The following is a 23,404-nucleotide window of genomic DNA, read 5'->3' on the forward strand; positions in this document are numbered from 1 at the left end:
TAAATCTTTGTATGAAATATCCCCTCCATATCGCGATTTGCACTCACCTATATGGCTCTGTTCTCCACTAGTGAGCATTCAATGTGCCGCAAGGGTAGCTGAACTGGTGCGGCTCCTGTCTGTGCTTTGTAGGACGCTACATGTGCATGGCGATAGGGATGCGGCCTCCAACCGGATTTCGGCTACGCCTCTCCTTCCCCATTCCTGCGCCCGACTTCTCGCTTTCACAAACACATACAGACCGACAACCACATACAGAGCAGCAAATATATACAGAACGCATGCTGGCGCATGCGGATTTACCACCATGCGGTTGCTTGAACACAGCCAGTGCACATTGCCAATACAAACACCACGAATGATCTGAAAAAGAAAGAGCGCTCGGTTCGCCCATTTGTGAAGAATAAAAGGCAGCGATCGGCCTAGCTAATCGTCTCCCGTCCAGCTGGCAGGCAAGCTGCGTCTTGGATGAACGGCCAGTGTATTTTTTGTTTTTTCACAAGCAGCTTCTGAATCCAATCCGACTGACTATAATTGGTGCGAAAAAAAATAAACATGCTGGCGTCGATCGATGATGTAATCCGAGCCAACTGCTGTGCTCCTACATCTCGGGCTGCTCATAGCAGTTTCCAGGCTGCACGGAAACGAGGGATGAAGCTGGCTGCAGGCTGCTTGTTTTTTTTTCTTTTTGCGCCCTTTTTCGTGGGCCCACTCTACGGAGCCCACTGGCTTGGGGGAGCTATGGCGTGTCAAGGGCTGGTGCACATTGTTGCTTTTTGCCATCGGCATCAATGGCCTGCTCAAGGGATCCGCCTCAGCGATAAAGAATGGAAATGACGTATACGTGAGGCGCTTGTCTCCCTTCCTCCCCTGGTCGCCTCCCTGTGTCTTGGCATTTGCGGGCCTCGCCTCTTCATTTGCGAAAGAAGGCTGTGACAGAAATAGCGCGAGAAGAACCCTCAGTTCCGTTTTCTGAAGTCCGGACCGTCGCGTGGTGGGCTCAATCGAGGAAAAGCAGTTGCAAATCCTTCTTTGAGCCCTCCCCTTCTATACGGGCTTCCGCCAAGTATAGTTTCTGCCCAAATCCTCCTTGCCCGCTCCCAAGTGAGAGAAAAAAGCCTGTAAATAGGTTAAAGGTTTTCATTCCGTTTGTGTAAAAATAGACCACATCCCGAAACTAAATAGGGGAGACAAAGCATAGAGCTGCATGTCCACGTCGGATGCGAGCGAACAAAAAGGGCGTCGGAGCCAGCGCTGGAAGCCCCTCGGTAGCTACATCCGTTTCACATCTCTCTTGTCTCCTCTTTCTCTACGCTTTCATTTTTTATCCAACACGCACATATACTTTTGTTGGTTCTATAGCACGCTAGCCGTTGCTATCACTTTACGATATACCCTCTCCCGATATATATACTTCCCCCACACTAACCGACCACTGAATTATGAAGTTTACTGGCCTTATTAGCTGCCTTCACTCTGGCAATTGCCGCTGTAAACGGCCAGACATCGACTCCCGCTGGCGCCGAGTCGCTGGAGAAATGTGCATCGACGCCTGTGCGCAAGGAGATCCGCTCGCTGTCGACCAGCGAGTGGCAGGCGTACCGGACGGCGGTGAACCAGGCGCAGGAGCAGGGCTGGAACGACTGGTTCGGCTGGATGCATGACCAGGTGGCCGGCCCCATCCACGGCAACGCGAAGTTCCTGGTATTCCACCGCCGCTTCATAGCCGACTACGAGCAAATTCTGCAGCGCTACAACCCCTCGGTCGCCATACCCTACTGGAACGCCCTGGTGGACTACCAGCAGCCAGCCGCAAGCAGCGTGCTGGGCGACGACTATTTCGGCAAGGACGGAGATGCCGGGTCCGAGTGCGTGACCAGCGGCATTGCTGGCTCGTGGTCATATAAGCTGTCAACGACGACCTGCCTGATGCGCAAGTTCAATGGCGGCAATGGCGCAATTAACTCGTGGTACTCGCCCGAGTACATGACCAGCCTGCTGCAGACCACCACGGACTACGCCGACCTGCGCAATAAGATCGAGAACTCGCTGCACGGCGCGGTGCATCTGGCCATCAACGGCGCTATGAGCACCATGTATTCGCCGGTTGACCCCGTGTTCTGGATCCACCACTCCAACATCGACCGCCTGTACGCCCAGTGGCAGGCAGTCAGCCCTGGCGAGCGCACGTTCATGTACACAGGCGTCGACGGCGACAAGAAGCCCGTCAGCCCGACCGACCAGATGCCCAAGCTACAACGAGCCCATCTACAGCGTCATGCGTCTGGGCTTCGGCAAGTCCTGCTACACCTACGACACCATCCAGGCAGGCCAGCGGCGACGCCAACAAGCTCTCTTCCAACGGCAATCTGCGCAAGCGCTCGGCGCAAAAGTGCGGCCAGCGCGACTACGCGCAGCAGCTGGTGAAGCAGCTGCCCAAGGAGGTCGTCGGCAAGTTCTTCCCCAAGTTCGCAGCTGGCAACTCGCATCCGCTGGAGAACGAGCTGACCACTTTGTCGCCGCTCAAGCCCATGGCTGCCGATGGCGAGAAGCCGTTCCATAGCAAGCAGGCGTGCGAGAGCCACCGCGGAAAGATGCCCGCGCCGCCCAAGCTGACGCCCGACTGGCTGAAGATGCAGGGTGCGTGCACTGAGGAAGTCGCCAAGCTCGAGGCTGATGCGAAGAGCTTTGTTGACTCGCTCAACAAGGCCAGCTATCTGTCTCCGTACCTTGTCCATGATTAATGAACACACTCCTCTTCCCCTTTCTACCTCCAGAATGCCCCCTTTACACGTCCCTCTTCTTTTTCCGCCCCTCGTGTGTTTATTTTTAGTGTTAGTCTTTACAGGATCGGTAAGCATCTCGCATGTCGTTTGCCTTCTACGAATATTTCTAAATCTGTCCCCTTCCGTCCTTCCCGTAGTGTCTGCAATTTGTACTCTCTTTTTCCTGAATATACGCTGTATCTTCGCTCTCTTTGCAACGGGACATTTCTCCAAATAGGGCTTGGAAAGATAAACAAAGCTGAGAATATGGACGTGCACAGTCCAGGTGTCGTGTTTTACACAAGTGAAACTAGCCTGCTGCCTGAAATCCACACCTGGCCACATCTGAAATTGCTGCCATATGGCCCTGGTTCTGCAGTCGACCTTTGGCCTATATCGCCACCCCCTCTGCCCCGCATTTGGCTGGCATCTGGCCCACATTGAGTATCGCCTTTGTTGCTCAGTCGCTTACCCCACACTCACGACTGACGTAGACACTTATTCTCCCGACTCGACTATACGGGATAGAACATTTCGACGCTTCTGCAGATAGAATTGAGGGGTACCGCGATAACAGCTCTGTGGGGCGGGATAAGAGACATACGAGCGCTCTGTGTACCCAGCCCCCTGTCTAGAAACATGCGGGGGAGCACACATATTGGCCATATGGCACAAAGGTCTATCTCCAAAGAACAATTTCATGTTGATTTCAGGACAGGTGCAGCTTGCCCAAAACAGACGCCCGCTGCTTTGCCCTTCCCGATGCCCATGGACTGAGGGCCATGTGTAAGACAATTTCCTACTCATAGCTAGTCAGCCAGTGCTTGCTGGGCGTTTTTCCTCGCAAAAACGACTACATGTGCATGCTTCCCTCACAACCCCATCCGTGTTTCACACACACCTAGCACACTTCTCTCCCCCGTTACGCATACCTGTTTCCTACCATTGTCCCTCGATCGTTCTCCTATCCTTTAAACGTCCACCTTCTGGTTCCCATTAGAAAAATCCCCTTTGCTGTTTGCCCTCGATTATCCATTTATCTTGTTTAACGCGTAGCTCATTGCACGACATTAGATGATACTGTCAATATGCTAAAGTGTCTTTATATTATTGTTGTTATTCTTGTGACTAATGCTGTAGCGCGATCAGTGTTCCCTGTCCCGCGACTCTTGACAACGTGTACGCAGGTTGCAGTGCGGCGGGACATCACAAAGATGAGCCCCGGCGAGTCTCGAACGATTCTTTGAAGCCGGCCCGTGAGATGCACCGACGTGGATGGCTGGACGGATTTGGCAGCATGCACGATCACATCTCACGGCAGATCCACGGCAACGAAAACTTCTTCGGCTGGCACCGGCGGTTCATCAGGCATTTCGAGATGCTGATGCAGCAGATCGACCCAGGCATCGTGCTGCCGTACTGGAACTGGGGTACGCACTGGCAGAACCCGCTGGCCGATCCGGTGCTGAGCCAAGGAATTTTTTGGCGGCACCGGCCGTCCTGGTGACAACTGCGTGATGGAGGGCGTTGAGGGCCGCTGGGGCCGCAACTATCCGTCGCGCGGCTGTCTGGTGCGCAAGTTCCGCTACGGCACCACCCCGGGTTCATTCTGGCCGATGCGTGCTGTCCGCGATGTCATGGCATCGTCGCAGTCGCACGCCGAGTTCCGCTCTCGCATTGAGAACGGCGCCCACGGTATTATCCACCTGGGCCTCGGCGGCGACTTTGAGACCATGTGGGCACCTGTCGACGTGCTGTTCTTTTTGCACCATGCCATGGTGGACAAGATCTGGGCTGAGTGGCAGTCCAAGAATCCCAGCCGCCTGCGCCGCGTCGATGGATTCGACAGCTCGCATCAGCCGCTCACCGTCAACTCCCCGCTGCCCTTCTACGGAGACACCATTGGAACCACACTGGTTACCACGGCGCCCGGATACTGCTATATGTATGACGATGTCGCGCCGCCGCCAGATAACGCCCGCAGCAGGGCAGTGGAGTTCCGTGCATCTGTACGCAACAGCTTCGAGTTCTCCAATGACACCGACCCCGACAATGAGCTGTTCGCCGCACACGAGGATGCTGAGGACCTCGAGGCCCCAGAGCCGGCGCCTGAGAACTGGCTCAGCAAGCGCGGGCTCGACGTCCAGGAGGCTGCCCGGATGCACGTCCTGGTCTCCCGCGTTGTGCGGCAGATGAACGAGGAGCGCAGGGCCTTCATTAGGGCCCTGAACAGCACCAAGGCAGCCACCACCGATCAGAACCAACCACTGTGATTGTGATTAAATCAGCCTTCTTTTTTTCTAGGCCATTTTTCCAAAGCAAGCGTTGCGCTCGCTTATTGACGCCTGAACCCCGTAGCCCTCTCTTCCCCATTTTTCTTGTTGCTGTTCTTCATTTTTCCAACATTCTACATTACACCCTCTGTTTAAATCTTGTCGTTCCGCACACATTCCAGTCGGTATTCTCCGATTTAGCACAATGTCGCAAGCAAAGCCTGAGCAGGTGGGCAGTAGGGTGCGCTTTCCTGCTCCCCGGAGCACGCGTAAACGGACAGAGCTCATCACGCCGACCCGGCCCAAGAGCCACGTCACTGCAATCTTCAACACAGCCATGAGAAACAGCAGCAGCTACGACGCGCTTCCTTCGTACAACCCGTTTACACCGCGCAACGATCGCGGAGCCATCCCGGCCGCGCGCTCGCACACATTATCGCGGCACAACCCCATGGCAGGCACGGTCCGCAGACCTTCGCAGTACCAGATGCTGGCGAACTCGCGCGCTGGCTTGGCTACGCCGTCCGAGCACAGGCTGCTGGGCGGCAGCGGCGTTGGCGCGTGGCCAAAGGAGCCAGTGCCCGGCAGTGGACATCTGGGCGACAGCATTAACGCGATTCCGTTTGCGCGGCCAAAGTCGCCGGGTCCTGGATCTCCGCATCTGGCAAACAATGTTTTGCCTTCGTTCTTGATGGGCAATGCCCAGGTGTCAAAGTCGCCTGCTCAGCCAGGCTCGTTCGCCAGCGAGCCTGGGGTCGCTGCCCAGACCAGGCTCGTTCTTTGGCGGACTTGGAACGAGTCAGCCTACTGCCCTTGCTAGCAGCGGGTCGACCCCTGCGCCGCAGCCCACGATGATTTCGCCGCGCTCGACACGCCGGCTCAGCGGATTCGGATCCAACGACATGCTCTCTGGCGCCTACAAGTCTCGCAAAGACAGCGCAAAGGAAGCGGCGCCGCCGGAAGATGCGCCGCCAGTAATAATGCTTGATGATGTGGACTGGAGTGGCACCGCGCAGGCCAAGGTCAAGGCGCTGGCACGGCACAAGGATGAGGCACCTGCAGCGAAGAGCACGGGGCGCGAAGAGCCAGAGATTGCCGAGGCGCCTAGTGCTGACGGACCAGTTACCAACGAGCAGCTGTACGATAACCTCACGATTCGGTCGGTGATGGTGCTTGACCTGCCCAATAACACCGAGTACGGCGTTTACAACTCGTTCCGCGAGTATGGCCGGATCATGTCATTCACGGTGGTGCCGCAGGGCAAGACCAGCACGCTAGCGCTGCTATACTCGGAGCCATGGCAGGCTCAGCGCGTGGTTTCGCTAGCCGACTGCGAGGGAAAGCTGCGTGTGGGACCCAAGCGTAAAGTGCGCATTGACTGGGCGAATGCAGAGTGCGTGGATCACTTGTTCATGAAGCTGTACCCAGACCGCCAGCTGCCCTTTGAAGACGATGCGCTGCCTCCCAACAGCACCGATGAGGGGTCGCTATCACTAACTCAGCGACTGCAGATGCAGACGCCTCGTGCTCGGAGAGCCGCGCGGATGGCATCCATTATGAACGGACTCGAAGTAGCTCCGAGAAGGCTGGCACATGTGGCCAGTGCATCTGTGGTCAGGCAGCCGCCCCCGCCAAAGCCGCGAAACGGAGTATTTCAGACTGCCTTGGATCTCATATTCGGCTGGTAGACATGGCCATCCGGGCGGTCTCTTTTGCTCAGCTTGCTTTTCCATGTAACCTAGCCCGCTCAGTAGTGGTCCAAGATTATAAAACCCGCAGCTTAAAACTTTTATCACTGATATCCGTAGCACATAGCCATGTGGTACTCTTGTAGCACGTGCAGAACTAGACTTCGTTTATTGTTCTGCTGGATGTCTATTGGCCTGCCATATGATCGGCTCATGTATGCGGTGTTTAGATATCCTCGATCCGCACCATGCTATTGATGCCCAAGCGGTCATAGTGGTGAAATAAGATGTATGACAAACACGCACATACCAGTATTAACTAGAGCGGGATCCTACCACAGGAGTCCAGGCAGATAATGCATCAAATGCGTCCTGCAGCTCCATTCACAGTGGTGTTGGCTATGGATCCTCGAATGAAAGTGCGCTTGGGCAAAGGGGCGTCCAGAAATCACTTGTTCTACATTTATCTACCAACAGGTGCGACGTGGAGAATGACATCTGCACACCCGGAAATCATGGCCCATGCGTACTCTTGGCAGCAGTCACAGTGTGTCAGCCACTTGTACTCTAGCTATTCGCCTGATAAAATCCCGCGAAGCGCGCTGCCGAACCCAGATATTAAATTGCCACCAGCGGCAATATCTGAATGCTGGTAGATGTGGCAGGGTGTGTCGGCTGTGAGACAAGCGGCAGTTTGGAGTCCCTTTCTCGGCCAATATGGCTGCCGGTGCTTGCGAGGCTATTGACCATTCTGTGCAGGACTCAGACGCTTGTTAGTTGGCAGAATTCTCGGAAAAACAATAGCGCAGCTGCTAGACTAGGAGCGAGCATTGACTGGCACCCCGAATGGGGAGGGAGCGCGGCACAAGCCCTAGGAGGCGGTGGCTGATGTGTATGCTTCGTCCACAGCAGTATGCGTTTTTTTTCTGACCCGGGAACCTTCGGCTTTCCAGACTGCGGGCTCCCATATGGGCTGTGCTGGAGCGCCGCCTAGGAAAACATTGGCATAAATTAACGGGTTTAATGTGAGCTATAAATAGGCGACAAATCCAACTCGTATATAGCACGGCAGTCACTGTGTACATGTGGCACACTATGCCTTTGTCTTCATAGTGCACAGGGTGGGATATTTACCTAAAGTCTCTGCAAGCAGCAAGAATACGAGCGTCTCTGCAGCCTCGCACAAGACGCTTCCGTGCATAATCGCAGCCCGCTACACAGGAAGAGAGGAAACCCCCTCTGAACGGTCCGGGTGGCTTGAATATCAATTTATTCACCATCAGCACAATATAGTGAATATAGTGCATTTGAGGGAGGATGATTGTCCAGCAGGGGACACAAAAAACGAACATTTGTTACGCACCAGCCCATGTTGTCGGCGGGAATAAGCGGCGGAATATGGATGAAAAGCAGCGCAATAACCACTAGCAGCCCGGCGCGATTCGTTCCATCGTGGGCTCAAAATATGGCGGCGGCATATGGCAGAGGGACCGGGGGAATCGAGGGACCGCCTGCTACTAGCATCTAAAAAAAGCTGAGCCCAGAGAGAATGCTTTATTAACTAGCCTGGCGCAGCGCGGTCTCTCAAAATACGGCCTCAATGCAAAACATCTTTCGCCGTAGACATCTCATTCCATATTGGTGGGCTCTTTCAGTCTCTCCTTTCTCCCTCCATTAGTAGCCATTATCGTTTTCTCCACCCATCTTCTCCCTCCTTCGCCCCTCCTCCCTCTTTTATTCCGACACCTCAGTTTCTATTCAGTTTTCTTCTCGGGTCATTTCTCTCTTTCAAACTGACGCGAGCAAGACGAACGGACAAAACAAGCATAACAGTTTTTTTTGGTCTAGGATTCTGACAAGAGTTACGCGTTTGGCGTTGCGCAAGCATTATCCCAGGCAGCTCGGTTTGTGCACTCTATTTTTGCTCCGAATACGCATTCGTTTCGCTCTATTTTTCACGCCCAGAAAGCACATTGCCTTTCTTCATCCTCACATTTGGCTTGCATTGTGCATCCTGTTGCTCTTGTTGACACCAGCACAGAATAGCCCACCCGCCCTACCATCGTAACGACAGCCCCTCTATTTGGCTCCTATCGGTCTGACATCTTGGGCACCCAGTCCCTCGTTTCTGCCCTCGCTCGTATTTTCATATAATCGGACGGAATACCCCTGCCATTCACGACACATCCCCAGCAACTCTCCCCTTTCCCCTTGCATCAAAGAAGCTGGTTCTCATCCTTCTTATTTCATACATCTCGCTGGTCGTAGAGTAGGAAAGGCAACTTTATCTTCCACATCCCAAACAATCTTCCATCTATTCTATCGCTATCTTCGGAACTCAGCCATACGATGGTCAAGCTGAGCTTCATGTCAGCCATGGCGGCCATTGCCGGCCTCGCCTATAGCCAGTGCGCGAACCCGATGCAGCGGACCCGAGATTCGCTCCTTGTCGGCCCAAGACCGGGCGCGGTACCTGCGTGCAGTCAACCAACTGCGTGAAAACGGTGAGCTGGACCGCCTGTCGAGTATACATGTGGAGAATGCAGATACAATCCATGGACACCCGCGGTTCCTGGTGTTCCACCGGCACTTCATGAACGATTTTGCAAACGCTCTGCAGCGTGTTGACCCGGGCGTCCCTGTCCCGTACTGGGACTGGTCTTTGGATGCCAGCAACCCGGCAGCGAGTGCGCTGTTCACCGACTCATTCCTCGGCGGCAATGGCAGTGGGCCAAACAGCTGCGTGCAGAGCGGGCCACTGGCCAACTGGCAGATGCGCGTGTCGACCCCTCACTGTCTGGCGCGCAGGTTCAATAATGGCGACCAGATCTCGCCGTTCTGGCCACCAGAGGCACTGCTGAGTATGCAAAACACGGTTTCACAGTACGGCGCGCTGTCGAGCGGTATTGAGAACGGCTGTCATGGCGCCGTGCATCTGGGAATCTCTGGCGATATGTCGACCATGTTTGCGCCCAACGACCCGTTCTTCTTCCTGCACCACGGGATGGTCGACAAGCTGTGGTACGACTGGCAGCTAATGAATCCCGAGACGCGGTTTGCCATGTATGACAACTCGAACTATCAGGACCCGCCGGTCTCGGCCGACGAGGTGCTACCCGGCTACCCGAATGTGCGTGTGCGCGATGTCCTAGATCCGCGCAGTGCTGCCTTGTGCTATGTCTATGTTGACTCAGGTTCGGGCGCCGCAACGAAGCGGCTGATGCAGGAAGTCGACCGCCAAGCTCAGCAGCAGCAGCAGCAGCCGCAAGGCGGTCCTCAGGCCAACCAGCAGGTTACTGGTGGCCCGGCTGCTCTTGGCCCCATGAGCGGTCCTACTGGTCCCAACGGTCCCACTGGTTTCAACGGGCCTGTTGGTCCTGCTGGTCCTGTTGGTCCTGTGCCCCAGCAGCAACCGCTGACTCCAGGAAGGCAATTCAATGGTGATGCTCCTCAGTCTGCTACTCCTCAACCTGCCGCCACAGCCAACCCGGGCCAGCCCATGCGTGGAGGTAGCCGTGGAGTGCAAGATTTTGTGCAAAACGCGCTTGCCAGCAGCCTTGGTGGAACGCCCCTGGGTGCAATGAACTTTGGTGGCCACCGACACAATCGCAATGGTCGTCTTTTCCGTCGCCTTGCCTACGCCGCTGGTCTCTCTGCCCGTGAATACACTGGCCAGACTCCTGCTCCAGCTGCGGCCCCATCTCAGGACATCCTCGGCCTTGGTGGTCTGGTAAATGGTCTTCTGGGCTCCGATGGCCTGGTTGCGCATCTCTTGGAGGGCGTCGGCAACGTCGTGTCGGTTCTGCCACAGGGCTTGACCAAGACGCTTGAGGCAGTCGGTGAGATTGCCGAGAATGTCACGAACGATGTGTTCGACCTGCTGCACGTCCCCAAGGTCGATCTGTCGAAGCTGTCCAAGGAGGAGCGCCTGATCCCGGCGGTCCAGCCGCTGCCCGACTGGTGGTGCCAGAAAAACAACCTTAACGCAACGTATGCAGCGCAGCTCCACTCGCAGGTGCACGATATCATTGAAGGATTCAACCGGATTCCGGGATATGTGTCGCCTGCGGTTGTCCACTATGCTGCCATGAAGTATGGCGACAAGGCGGGCTCCAAGTAAACAACCCGTTTATCACGATGTTACATTACATTTAGTAGTTCATTCCCAGGCCTAGGCGAAATGAATAAACATACATCCATGTCCCTCAGCACGCGCTGCTGTCGTTGCGCAGTAAATGTTTTGAACGTTTTTCTATTGCATGGTAAGTGGATATGAGCAAAGAAATACCCTGGCGGTGAGGGCTTACTTTTTGACAACAAACGACTTGCGCTTCCTCTTGTCGGTTTTCCGGCTCTCGCCAATGCTAATGTTGACGTTGGGCGGCACGGTGAAGCCGAATGCGCGGCCGACCTTTGGCAGGTCGAGCTCATTGACATTGAAAATGTTCTTGAGCTGGTACGATGCGTAGGCCTGCAGGTACGAGCGGTAGCCGTCGCGGGCTGATTTGTTCAAGTAGTAGTTCTTCTGGATCAGCTTCTCGAGCTGGGCCTGGACGTTGGCGATCTTGCTGGGCGGGAACTGGTACTCGTTCAGTGGCACCTTAGCCTGCTTGAGGTAGCGCAGGAAGCCAAGCTCGCTGGGCAGCAAGAACATCAGCGACTTGCCCTTTCCGCCAGCGCGCGCTGTACGGCCGACGCGGTGGATATAGTCGCGGGGGTCATCTGGCGGGTCATACTGGATGATCCAGTCGACGGCAGGGATATCGAGGCCACGGGCAGCAACGTCTGTGCACAGCAGGATGCCCTTGTCGGCGTTGATGAACTCGAAGAAGGTGTTGGTGCGCTTCTGCTGCTTCTGCTTGCCGTGCAGGTCGAGGACTGGCACATCAATGTAGTTGAGCAGCTCCGCGTGGTACTTTACCGAATTGCACGACGAGAAGAACACAATGACCTTCTTCTTCAGGTTGCGCTTGAGGAACGTGAACAGCAGCAGGAAACGCTTGTCAGACTCGCACAACACGTAGCCCTGCTCGAGACCCTCGGCAGTGGCCTTCTCCTTGCCCTCGTCGACGTTGATGTAGAATGGGCGCTTGTTGAGCGAGATGCGGGCCAGATCCTCAACCTTTGTTGTCTGGGTGGCCGAGAACAGCATCGACTGCCGCTCCTCCTTGGGCAGGATCTTGACAATGGCCTTCATCTCGTCCTCAAAACCGTTTTCCAGGATCCGGTCAGCCTCGTCGATCACCAGCGTCTTCAGATTCTTGAAGATAAAGCCCTTGGTGTTCTGCAGGTGGTCGAGCAGGCGGCCAGGCGTGGCAATCAGCAGGTTGACACCCTTGGTGAGCTTGTCCGCCTCGGCTTTGCGGTTAGCGCCGCCGATCACAATACCAAAAGTCTGCGAGTGGAACCGCATCAGGTCGCGGGCCACACCAAAAATCTGAAGCGCCAGCTCACGCGTCGGCGTGATGATGATAGCACCAGTGCCGTTGCGCGGCTTGAACTTGAGCTTCAGCAGGAGCTCGACTGCGGGGATCAGGAACGACAGAGTCTTGCCAGAGCCGGTCTTGGCGGCACCAAGCACGTCGCGTCCAGCCAGCAGCGGCGGGATCGTCCGCGCCTGCACCTCAGTCATGTTGGTGAAGCCCATCTCCTTGATCGCATTCTGGGTCTGATCGGACAGAGGCACAGAGGTGAACGAGTAGTCAAGCTCCTTCTCGCCAGCGGCTGCCTTGACCTTCTTTGCCTCAGGCTTGTCCTCCTCTTCCTCCTCCTCCTCTTCACTATCAGAAGCCTCAGCAACGGGCTCATCCTCATCTTCCTCCACGCTGTCGCTGCTGTCCTCAACCTCCTCGGTCTTGGACGGGGTCTCGGCCACGACCTTGTCGGCCTTGGCGGCGACCACCTTAGTGTTGGATCTCTTGCGCTTCTGCGGCTTGGCGCTGGCAGCAGTTCCCTTCGCCGGCATGGTTGTGAACAGTGTGTAGATATATAGAGAGTTGGGATAACGGGAGACACAGCAAGTTCAAAGCGAAAAAACAAAATGCCTGATGGCTGCCAGCCAGGCGATGTGTATGCCAGAGCAACGAAAAGAAAAAAAAGCAACCAGACTTTTTGATCCGGTGATTGATCCCTTGATAATGGCTATTTTTCGCTGCTACGATCTGTGCAAAAAAAAATACGAGCTTTTTTTCCTTGGCCAGAGCAGGGCCGAGTTCGCACAGTGCGCCTGGCTGCTTTCTCTGCACACCTCGCACTTGCCTTTTCTCTCCACACCTTTCCTATTGCTTGCCTTCTCCATTTTCTGCACACACTATCCTGGGATATCAACGCAGCATCCCGGACTTGTAGCGCAACAAAATATACCACACACATACGCTAGACGGAGAGTTTAACTGAGACCCAGACAACGGATCATGGATAGCGGACTCGAACTGCAGCTCAAGAAGCTGCGCAACCAAATCAACTCGAAGGCCCCACACCAGCAGCAGGTATGCGTAAACAGTCGCTGTCGGTGTGTGCGCGGTGGTGAATATAGTGCGGTTTCTAAACTTGGAAGTTTTTATGTAGCATGCGGCAACGCTGTTGGCGGTCGAGGAAACATTAAAAGAGCGGAAGGCGCCGATGGAGCCCGCAAGTTACTTCGCGGCCCTACTGACGCTGCTGGAGCAGCAGGCTGGCACATCGTCCAAGGGCCTGTCCAGCGCAATCATCTACTTGCTCAGCATCATTCTGCCACATGTGTCACACAACACGCTGCGGGCCAAGTTTACGACGATGATGGCTGTCCTGTCGCAGTCTCTGGACCTGGGCTCTGCCGATGTCGCACTGCTGCGGGCCGTGATCTCGTGCCTGGAGTCGGTGCTGACAGCTCAGGACGCCGGGTCGTGGGGTCAGCCGATTGCGCTTGGCTCGTTCCAGTCGCTGCTGGCACTGGCCACTGACAGCAAGCCCAAGATCCGCAAGCGTGCTCAGGAAGCTGTGGTGAAGCTGCTGGCGCATGTGCCACCCCCAGCCACCGTGCACCCTGCTGCTCACACTGTGGCGAAGTTTGTGCTCACCACCCTGGGGAACGCCAAGGCCGACACGCAGGCGGCGATGCACACGCTGCAGCTTGTCAAGGCAGTTGATCTGGCCTGGCCGGCGGAGGAGTTCCGTGAGCTGTGCTCAGTGCTGATGCAGCTGCCCAAGCTCAACACGCCCTTCATCACCACTCTATCGTTCCAGGCGCTGGAGTCGGCATTCTCGAGCGCTGCGGCTGCTCTGGACGAGGATCAGTTCCGCGACCTGCTGGCCGAGGTCATTGACATCAAGCCGAACATTGGCGATGCGCTGGTCAGCGACGCGTGGCTCAAGATCGTGCAGAAGGGATACATCTCCTACGCACAGATCAGCCCCATCGTGTGCTTCCAGTCGCTGCCCGAGCTCATTGACCTGATCCTTCCCGACATCGAGCTTGGCAAGCCCAGCACGCGCGAAGCTGCGACGCAGTGCATTTGGGCGCTGCTGCGCGAGTGCATTCCGGACAGCATGCTTGAGTCGCCAGAGGTTGAGCGGATCGTCAAGATTCTGTCATCAGGCGTGTCTTACCGCTACCGCGAGTCGTGGACGCTGATGTTTTTGCTGCTCGCGGCGCTGTTCCAGAGGCTCGGGTCCGTCGCGCACCCGGTTATGGACAGCATTCTGCTGGAGATCTCGAACATGCGCATGGAGCCCGAGTTTGAGCTCAAGAGCGAGGCCGACGCTGTCTTGGGTGCTGCTGTGCGTGCCATTGGCCCTGCGGCTTTCCTGCAGGTTCTCCCGCTGAACCTGACGGCCGACCAGCGCTCCGGACCTGCCGGCCGCGCCTGGCTGCTGCCGCTGATGAAGAGCCATATCCGCGATGCACCCCTGGCCTACTTTGTGCAGAACATGCTGCCACTGGCCGACGATCTGGCGGCCCAGTCGCTGCGGTTCAGCTCGCAGGGCCGCGAGATCGAGTCGAAGGTATTTGGCGCTCTGTCACAGCAGGTGTGGGGTCTGCTGGGCGGCTTCTGCAATGTGCCCAGCGACGTGGTGCAGTCGTTCTCTGTGGATTTTGCTGCGCGCCTTGCTTCCGAGATGTTTGAGTCGGTAGAGGTCCGCCCAGCCATCTGTGGTGCCCTGCAGACGCTTGTATCTGCTGTGCACGGCCTCGCACACTCTGACGCCGACGTTGCCAATGCTCCGCTGACCAAGCAGCAGGCACTGGCTGCAGAGCAGCATCTGGCCCAGTTTGCACCAGACTACCTGTCTCAGCTGTTCAATGTCTTTGCTCTGTCGCCGGGCGCCAGCCGCGGCTATCTGGTCGAGACAATTGTTGCGTTCCTGTCGATCATCACTCCGGCTGAGGTCAACGCGACCTTTGTCAAGGTGTGCTCGATGCTGGACGAGGCGCTGAAGACCCACAAGCCGCCTGCTGCTAGCGAACTGACCGAGCGCTACCTGGAGGCACACCCACCTCCAACAGCGCACACAATGATGGACCTGGCCATTGTCATGGCGCCGTACTTGGACGCTGAGCGCACGCAGATGCTGGTGCAGGCGTCGTTCCTGCTGCTCAAGCAGGCCGAGGACACCGTGCTGCAGAAGAAGGGGTACAAGGCCGTCTATAAGCTGGCGAGCCAGGAGCAGGGGTCGGCTGCCCGGCAGACTGTCGAGTCGATCATGTCCGATGCACTGATTCCGGCGCTGATCGAATCGGCCGAGTCGGTGGCCATGGCGTCGCGCCGTGACCGTCTGGCGCTGGTGTCGGTGCTCGCTGATGGTCTGAACAACGACCAGCTGCACTTTATCCCGGCGCTCCTGTCGGAGGCTATCCTGGGCACCAAGGAGGTTAACGAACGCGTAGCGCATCATTGCCTTTGACACGCTGCTGGCCATGGGCCGCCGCATGTCGCAGGGCGGCGTGATCAGCATGGCAGCCATGGGCAGCGAGGGCGAGACGCAGCAGGCCTCCACTGAGGAGTTCTTCAAGATGATCGCAGCCGGCCTGGCGGCACAGACTCCGCATATGATCAGCGCCACGATCGCAGCCCTCTCGCGCGCCTTGTTCGAGTTCCACTCGCAGCTGCAGACCAGCTTTGTGCTCGAGATCCTGGGCACGGTCCTGATGTTTGTGACGCACAACAACCGCGAAATTGCAAAGTCATCGCTGGGCTTTGTCAAGGTCGCCTCAGTGATCCTGCCCAAGGACCTGCTGGAACAGCATCTGGAGGAGATTGTGCAGAGCATTCTGAAGTGGTCACACGAGTACAAGAACCAGATGCGCCTCAAGTGCCGCCATATTCTCGATCGCCTTGTGCGCCGCGTCGGCCTCGATGCTGTCGACCGGGTCACGCCTGAGGAGCACAAGAAGCTGATCGCCAACATGCGCAAGCGCCAGGTGCGTGCCAAGCGCGCCAAGGAGCCGGGCACACAAACTGCTGACACCGGCGACGTCTCGGCGGCGGCTGCTGCGACTGCGACTGCGACTGCCAGCGAGCCGGCCAAGAAGTCGTTCGGTAATGCGTATGAAGATGCGCTGTACGGTAGCGAGAGCGAGCTGGACGACTCGGACGACGAGCCGGCGCAGAAGGCTAAGCGCCAGAGCAACCTGAGCCGCAAGCAGCAGATCCGCGATGCCAACGCTGCTGAGTCGCGCCAGAAGAACAAGGGCGGTGCGTGGATCCGCGAGGACGCCGAGGGACCGCTCGACTTCCTCGACCGCACAGCCTTCACGCACTTTGCATTCACCAACCCGGCTGGCAAGCAGAAGCGCGAGCGCGCTGCGCCGAAGATGGAAGGCGGCAAGTTTGTGTTTGAGGACCCCGAGGACCTGGCCAAGCTCAAGGAGGCGGCGGCTGCTGCGGCGGCAGCCAACCCTGACGAGGCGCAGGGCGAGGACTACTACCTGCAGTCGATTACGTCCAAGGACGGATTCACGCGCACGGCCAGTGGCAAGATCAAGTTCCACAAGCGCAAGGCTGGCGACGAGAATGACGACGTTGAGATGGAGAGCGGCGATGAGGAGGCTGCGAAGACGCCGATGGGCAAGCGCAGCAAGACCAACGCGGGTGCTGCTGTGGGCAGGGAGTTCCGCTCGAAGAAGGCCAAGGGCGATGTCAAGCGCGGAAATGTCGATCCGTATGCATATGTGCCGCTGAACCCCAAGTCCATGAAGAAGGGCGGGGTCAGCATCAAGGGCAACTCGAAGAAGGACAAGCGGGACGCGCCGCAAGTGAGAGATGCATTTCCGTTCTATATAAACTTGTTTCAACCTTCTTCCATTCGGGAGAGATGTGCAGTGCTTCTCGGAATGATCTGCACATGTGCGGACTAGGACGACGTACCGGATGGTGGGGGAGGATGTGCATGTACAGAAAGCGAGTGTGGCCAAAGACAAACGCAGCTACATGTGCAAATCGTGGTGGACATGGCGATTGGACAATGGGCCGACGTATATCTGCCGGGCCTGGGAGCCCGAGCTCGGACAGGACAAGCTTGGAAAGGGAGTCCAGTGCGGGATGTAGGTGCGACATTGCGAGCCAGATTAGGAAAGGACCCAGTACATGCCCAGCGAGGCACAAACAAACATGGGCAACCTTAGACGGGACAAAGCTGCAGGCACAAAGGGGGTGTTTTTAGCAGCCTTGGGCCACGCCGGGAATTGTCTGCTGCAGATTGTCAAAGTTCTGATTGTCCAGTTCTGTCGGAAAATGTCCGCGATTGTGGAGCTGGAAGGCGGGAAGATTATGCCCATGGACATAATGCAATGGAGGGCCAGAATTGTCCAATTCTGCGAGGACAGCCAGTGTCTTGTGCACATGGCGCCTTTCCTGACCGTGCTTTCTGCTGCTGGAAATGAAGAGCCTGTGAGACACTTGGTGGGCCTTGTGCTGGGGAGACAAGCAGGTCAATTGGGCTTGCCGGGCGGCTTGGGCACGGCCAGCGCTTGCACAATTGGACATATCATGTAATCTTCCACATTCCACACCACCATGTGAGCTGCACGAGCGCCCACTCGGCTTCTGGCCAGCGGTTATCGTAAGCTAAAAAGTAAATATCTGCCAAAAACGCAGGAATAGACGTAGTCTGCTGGTATAACGGCGTTGCGCGTGCGACGTGTGCGTGCGTGAAAGGAGATCGAAATGCAGCAAAGTAACAGGATCGAACTGTAACCACAGCAAGCAGTAACCAGCCATGCACCGGCAGCACGCGCATGGTGAGCGAGTCTCGGCAAGCCATTCTACCCCACGCTGAAATGCGGGGGGAGAGGTGGGAACGACCGGATTGTGCCACGTCGTTTTTTGTGTCGCTTGTGTGGTCGAGCGTGCTGGACCGTAGCCGATGGCGCACGGTGGCAGTAATGGTCCCAAGTTCGGCATGGCGCTACTGCTGATCGTTTGGCGTGTTCCATGGGCGAGACGCCAGCCTTTGAGCTGCACATCCGTCCGCACCGGAAGAATGCACGCAGGTGCCGCTCCAGGTGCAGCACGTCCTTTGTCTGCCACAGGCTGGTTAAATTCCTTTGTTTCTTGAGCAAGGGGTGGGGATCTGCTCGGCGTATGTTGCGCATGGCATGCCCATGGCTGAGGGAGGAAACAAGCGAGTGCCTAGAGTCTGGCAAGTGCCTAGAGTCTGGCGATTGCCTTGCAGACCGGACATCGTCTAGGCGTTGGGCTGGTAGCCCCATTCACAAGAGCAGGTCTTCGGCCTATGCTGCTCCTGAGTTCCGCGCCAGCACCTCAAAGAGCTGAAGTAGCCGGCGATCGCACAGCTATTCTGCAAATGCCCATGCATTATGCCAAAAGAGAAATGGAAATCGGCGAGGTCAGAGCTTGCAGGAGCCAGCATGGTTTGGAATATCACAGACTGCTCTTTTTGTAATGGTCTGATCTGCCGCGGCCCACATTCAGACCAATCAGTAGGACCATGGGTCCGTTTCATGCGGGCCAAAGGCTACTGAGAAAGGCTCGGATGGTTCTATATTTACAAAGGCCAGCTGGCCGGCTGGTCTCCGATATCCAGAACCGGGCATACCAGGTCGGGTCGCAGTCTACGCACCACCCCCCAAGTGCCTGGCAGCAGACAAGTGCAAAAAGGGACGGGCGGCAGGACAGCCGACAGGACAGGCGCCATGGGAGCAAGGCAGCAAAGCGCCATGGACAAACCGGAAGCAAGCAGGAAACCACCGATAATTTAGCCCAAAGGCCCGGCGTGAAAGCGCAACAGGACGCAGAATAATGGCCTGGAGCAAAAGTGGGGCGGACAGCGGTGGCGCCTCTCGTTGGCGAGTTCTGCCTTTGGATCTGAGAGTGTGGGACGCATGTCGACTGACTCGCCGCCCGCCGAGCAGGGACGGCGGAATGCCTGCACGAAATCCTGCAATATATTGCTGGTATGCCGGGCCGACTAATGTCTGCTGGGACCGAATAGGGACAGACCACCAGTGCAGGCAGCGTGTCCGGGCAGCTGCACCTTGCTAGCGCGACTCCCTTCCCGTCAAGACAGATCTCAGAGCTGGATCTGCCCATCTCGCCGCCTCGCCGACGGGGGACGGCTGGAGGAGGGCTGGGTCGTAGAAGGACGCCACCCGTTTCGCTAATTGACTAGTAGCACCAGCGAGTGCGACGAAAAAAAAAAAAAAAGTTTCACTTCTCCGCCACATGCAGACCTTGTAGTCCATGGAATTTGTAGTTGCTCAACCTGGCCGAACCTGGCCGAACCCCCCAAACTTCAAAATGGGCTCTGATGGACATCGCTAGCCTACTTTCCTTACAAGTGTCTTTCTTCTTCTCTCTCCCTCATCTCTTATCCATTTCATTTTCGACACCTTTGGCTTTTTACTCTGCACTTTTCACTCTTCTAGCGCTCTCCCCTCCCCCCTCTCCCTTTCCTCCTATTCCGATTAACTTTCCCTCCCCTACTCTTCCCCCTTTCCTCAACCTTTTCGCCCAATACCTCCCCCGTTTCGCCCAACCCAGCTAGAGAACATCCTCCAATTTCCACAGCCCCCCTTTCGCGCAGAGCAAATAAACAGACCGCCAATTAACCTCACGAAGAACCTCACATTATCACGCTCTCAAACAAACCGCCCCCTGTTCCCTCCTACTATATCCGACGTCCCCCTGCTCAAATATTTTCCATTTGAGCCATTTTAATCCCAGACCGACGGAATCAGTTCCTTTATCCTGTATCTTGCCCACGAGCAGAAACACCCGCCTGCAGTCAGTTGATGCCGACAGTTTGGATTTAACCCCTCCCTCTTCCTCCCTCACCTTTTAACGTTTTTTTTTAGCATTTTTCCGACCCACTCTATTTCCCTCGCACCTCCTTTTCGCTCTTCTACCTCCCCCTTCCCTTCACATCCTTTTATAACCATTCCTTGGCATCACATACGCACGCTTTCCACGACCTCTATCACCCACCCCTTTCAACATGAACACAGAGTATACCATGAACACAGAGTACACCACCCCTAACCACTCGCAACAGCAGTCGCCCGTGCTCCTCGCACAGCAGCATCAGCAGCGGCAACAGGCATTTATGCCTGTCATTGGCAGTGGCGGCAGCGATATCCAGATGGCTACGCCGCCGATGACCACATTTGGCCTGGCGCCATCCCAGCTGGACGCCGCTGTCACACAAACCGCCATGGACATGGCCAACGCCGCTGTTGCAGGGCCTCTCGGATACCTGAAGAACATGTACCCGACACGCTCGTTCTCGCCGACGACCATGGATTTCGCCGGCATGTCCATTGCTGCAGGATACCAGACGCCGCAGTCTGTGACCCCGGTGGGCTCGAGCGGGCCAGTGAGCCAGCAGACCACTGCCGATGTGGGCATGGCGGCTGCGCCGGCTACTGCGGCAGCTGCACATACAACTGCGCCGGCAGCTACTGCTACCTCGGGCGGCGCGCCGAGTGCGGAGAAGCCCGACTTTTCGTATGCGTCACTCATTGCACAGTCGCTGAAGGACGCGCCGATGCAGCGCCGGACTCTCAACGGAATCTACGAGTGGATTCAGGAGCACTTCCCCTACTACCGGTCGCGCCAGAACTGGCAGGTAAGACAGCTGCTAGCAGCGCACGCTTGGCTATTCTCTTTTCTCCCCTCGTTTCCCCTCTTTCTGCTGCCAGCAGTGCGCTCCCTTGTGCAGCGCATTTTCTGTTCTTTTTTTTGCAAATCCCCATCCGCTCTTTGCAAAGAGAGCGAAAAAGACATGCAGCAGCGCCCCGAGCTGGGCCCAAACTGAGGGCAGCCGCATTCCATATCCCAGCCCAACCACCCAATCCCGACTCGCTCTTTTCCCGCTGCCCGCGATTGGCGTTTGCTTCGCGCAGCTCGCTTGGCTTCCTATTGTGGAAAATTTTTCCCTCGTCTCTGCCTAGCTCGTGGGGATCTTTTTTGCTGGCGCATGCGAACCGTGAAGGTGATTGTGAAGGTGGAATGAGGATGAGGTACGAGGTTGGCCGCGATGCATGGCACACATGAAATCCCCCACCATCCTCCGTTCGCTCCCTCGGCTCCTGCTCCTCCTGCTCCTCCTCCTGCTGCGCCTGTTTGTGAACGCCAAGCAGAGGGTGCGTGCAGGCAGAAATTGCGGCATTTGAAGAGGGATGTTCCTGATTGCCCCGGCCGGGATTTGCCCTCCTTTATCTGCCATCTCAGTTAGCTTGTCCCTCCCCTGCTTGCGTCACGGCACATGGGTGGGAATTATGTCATGGCCTGTGTGTATTTATAGCATTTGGGCTAAATGTGCCTCCTATTCTTGCGTAGAACTCTATCCGCCACAACCTGTCGCTGAACAAGGGCTTCATGAAGGTCAAGCGCGACGAGTCGCACCCTGGCAAGGGCTCCTTCTGGACCTTCACACCGGGGTACGAGGCGTGCTTGTCGGGAGGCCACTTCAAGCCCAACCGCACCCGCTCGGGACGTGCTGCGCTGGCTGCTGCTGCTGCTGCTGCCGCCGCCGCCGCCGCCGCGATGAACAACTCAATCACTGGCATCACAGAGGAGAGCAACGAGTCGGCCGAGGACGCGGCTATGAACGATGACGAGGGTGTAGCACCGAACGGCCGGACAAAGACTGGGAAGACCTCGAGCGCTGTGATCGGAGAGCTTAATGCAAGCCACCCCGCACCAATGAGACGGTCCGCGACTGACAAGAGGACTGTGCGGGCTGGAAAGGTCCAGAAATCCTCCACTGCTTCTGGAACCTTGAAGCGCTCGCACAGCGTGCCACCAAAGGAGCACAGACAGCTTGGCAGGAACCACACCATGAGCGGAGCTGCTGCTGGGTCTGTTGTTGCCGCCGCTGCTGCCGCCGCCGCCGCCGCTACTGCCGGCACGATGGGCTCCGTTGGCGGTCCTGTGTCACCTGCTCAAAGCATTCCGGTTGGTGGCAGCCCGATCAAGAAGATGCGTGTCGCGAGCTCGCAGAGCCGGTTGGGGGGTCTTCCCTCGTCGGTTGCTGGTGCGCCCGCGGGCAATATGCACAGCGCACTGCAGGTTGCAACTGTTCCGCCAGCCCTGACCAATGTGGCAGGCATGGCTGGTCTGTCCCAGCACCACCATGGCTTTGCCCATGCACAGGGAGGATTTGCCACGCTGTCGTCGCCGTATCTGGCCTCGCCGGCAGTTGCCTGTGCCACGCCGATGTCGGCTGTTAGCGTCAACTCAGCGTTCAACAGCGGTGCTACCACGCCTTTCAGCTTCCACATGCAGCCGCCTCAGTGCTCGGTGCCCATGTCTGGCGTAGATCTGGCCTCTGTCCCAGCCACCATGGCTGCCGCTGCTGCCGCTGCGACGAGTGGCCCGTACATCTCGACGATGATGCCCACATTCAACAGCAACGATACCGTCAGCATCGACAACGCCGGCCTGTTCGCCGAGCAGGGCGGTGAGTCGCTCTACGGCGCCCGCCGTGCACACATGCAGTCGCGGATCTCATGGCACGGTCCCGAGAGCATGCACCAGGCGCTAGCCAACATGCGGCAGCAGCAGGGCGAGCTCAACCTCCCGATGCTTCCTAACGACAGCAGCCACCACGCTAGCGGACAGGCGATGGCCATGGGGGCCGACAGCAGCGTTGCCGGATCGCCCGTTGACTGGGCAATGTTTGCTGGGATCTCGGCACCCTCGACCACAACCCCGGTTGCTGCTCCTGAGGCCCTGGCGCATGTGTCTGGCCCTTCGGCCGGCAGCGGCGCAAGCGGAGCTATTGGCCCGCACGTGGACGGACATGGAAACCAGGGCTTTCTGGCTCTGTACGACGAGATGCTACGCGACCCGACTTCCCTGATGAGCGTTCTGGGTCAGGACTTGGCTGGCTGGCAGTGCCCGTCCAAGACCAGCACGATCGATCCCGCTGCTTTGTGCGCGGTTGACCCTGAAGCCACCACTCTGTAAGGTGGTCATTCACATCATTCTTTTCTTGGGCAAGCTCAACCTTTTTCTTTTTGGCGCTCTACTGAGCTCTGTCTGGTGGTTGAAGGGCTAGAGAGAAAGGCCGGCTGTGGTAGCAGACTGCATGTTGCCTACCTCCACTTGGCACCGCCTTCTGTGTTCGACCCCCACACCACTTCCCACATTGCCCGCGCTTCCTTGTAGCACGTACTCTCTCCCACCACCAGCATCTCTTGTTCCACATATCGCCTATTCATCATGGACCACCCGCA

The 23,404-nt window shown here is 57.0% G+C and overlaps 8 protein-coding genes across 8 annotated transcripts; 6 read left to right on the forward strand and 2 right to left on the reverse strand.

The window, feature by feature from the left end:
* Positions 1–33: 33 nt before the first annotated feature.
* DL89DRAFT_28164 (uncharacterized protein) lies at positions 34–432 on the reverse strand. Its single transcript, XM_040889650.1, has one exon. It carries the CDS (start codon positions 307–309, stop codon positions 79–81), a length of 231 nt encoding a protein of 76 aa, XP_040742044.1. The 5' UTR covers positions 310–432; the 3' UTR covers positions 34–78.
* A 775-nt stretch (positions 433–1,207) lies between these two features.
* Positions 1,208–3,178, forward strand: DL89DRAFT_268742 (Di-copper centre-containing protein; the record flags this gene model as incomplete). The annotated part of the gene is made up of 4 exons (XM_040888032.1): positions 1,208–1,268; positions 1,466–2,226; positions 2,264–2,298; positions 2,327–3,178. The coding sequence occupies 4 exons, from the start codon at positions 1,208–1,210 to the stop codon at positions 2,742–2,744; spliced, it is 1,275 nt and encodes a 424-aa protein (XP_040742045.1). The 3' UTR covers positions 2,745–3,178.
* Positions 3,179–4,282: 1,104 nt separating this feature from the next.
* On the forward strand, positions 4,283–5,038 carry DL89DRAFT_258805 (uncharacterized protein; the record flags this gene model as incomplete). Its single annotated transcript, XM_040885633.1, has 1 exon — positions 4,283–5,038. One exon carries the CDS (start codon positions 4,283–4,285, stop codon positions 5,036–5,038), a length of 756 nt encoding a protein of 251 aa, XP_040742046.1.
* Positions 5,039–5,615: 577 nt separating this feature from the next.
* Positions 5,616–7,031, forward strand: DL89DRAFT_268744 (uncharacterized protein). Its single transcript, XM_040888033.1, has 2 exons — positions 5,616–5,773; positions 5,805–7,031. Exons 1-2 carry the CDS (start codon positions 5,730–5,732, stop codon positions 6,724–6,726), a joined length of 966 nt encoding a protein of 321 aa, XP_040742047.1. The 5' UTR covers positions 5,616–5,729; the 3' UTR covers positions 6,727–7,031.
* A 1,920-nt stretch (positions 7,032–8,951) lies between these two features.
* DL89DRAFT_28477 (Di-copper centre-containing protein) lies at positions 8,952–10,931 on the forward strand. Its single transcript, XM_040889794.1, has one exon. It carries the CDS (start codon positions 9,320–9,322, stop codon positions 10,844–10,846), a length of 1,527 nt encoding a protein of 508 aa, XP_040742048.1. The 5' UTR covers positions 8,952–9,319; the 3' UTR covers positions 10,847–10,931.
* Positions 10,932–10,971: 40 nt separating this feature from the next.
* Positions 10,972–12,666, reverse strand: DL89DRAFT_236762 (ATP-dependent rna helicase). Its single transcript, XM_040884976.1, has one exon. The coding sequence runs from the start codon at positions 12,371–12,373 to the stop codon at positions 11,030–11,032; it is 1,344 nt and encodes a 447-aa protein (XP_040742049.1). The 5' UTR covers positions 12,374–12,666; the 3' UTR covers positions 10,972–11,029.
* Positions 12,667–12,976: 310 nt separating this feature from the next.
* DL89DRAFT_285013 (NUC173-domain-containing protein) lies at positions 12,977–17,062 on the forward strand (the record flags this gene model as incomplete). The annotated part of the gene is made up of 3 exons (XM_040889805.1): positions 12,977–13,214; positions 13,294–15,576; positions 15,644–17,062. The coding sequence occupies exons 1-3, from the start codon at positions 13,140–13,142 to the stop codon at positions 17,060–17,062; spliced, it is 3,777 nt and encodes a 1,258-aa protein (XP_040742050.1). The 5' UTR covers positions 12,977–13,139.
* Positions 17,063–20,160: 3,098 nt separating this feature from the next.
* DL89DRAFT_258810 (uncharacterized protein) lies at positions 20,161–23,135 on the forward strand (the record flags this gene model as incomplete). The annotated part of the gene is made up of 4 exons (XM_040885634.1): positions 20,161–20,790; positions 20,937–21,184; positions 21,340–21,454; positions 21,504–23,135. The coding sequence occupies 4 exons, from the start codon at positions 20,161–20,163 to the stop codon at positions 23,133–23,135; spliced, it is 2,625 nt and encodes an 874-aa protein (XP_040742051.1).
* Between the last annotated feature and the right edge of the window lie 269 nt (positions 23,136–23,404).

Source organism: Linderina pennispora, assembly GCF_002104995.1.
Source record: "Linderina pennispora strain ATCC 12442 chromosome Unknown DL89scaffold_10, whole genome shotgun sequence".
Taxonomy (NCBI): Eukaryota; Fungi; Kickxellomycota; class Kickxellomycetes; order Kickxellales; family Kickxellaceae; genus Linderina; species Linderina pennispora.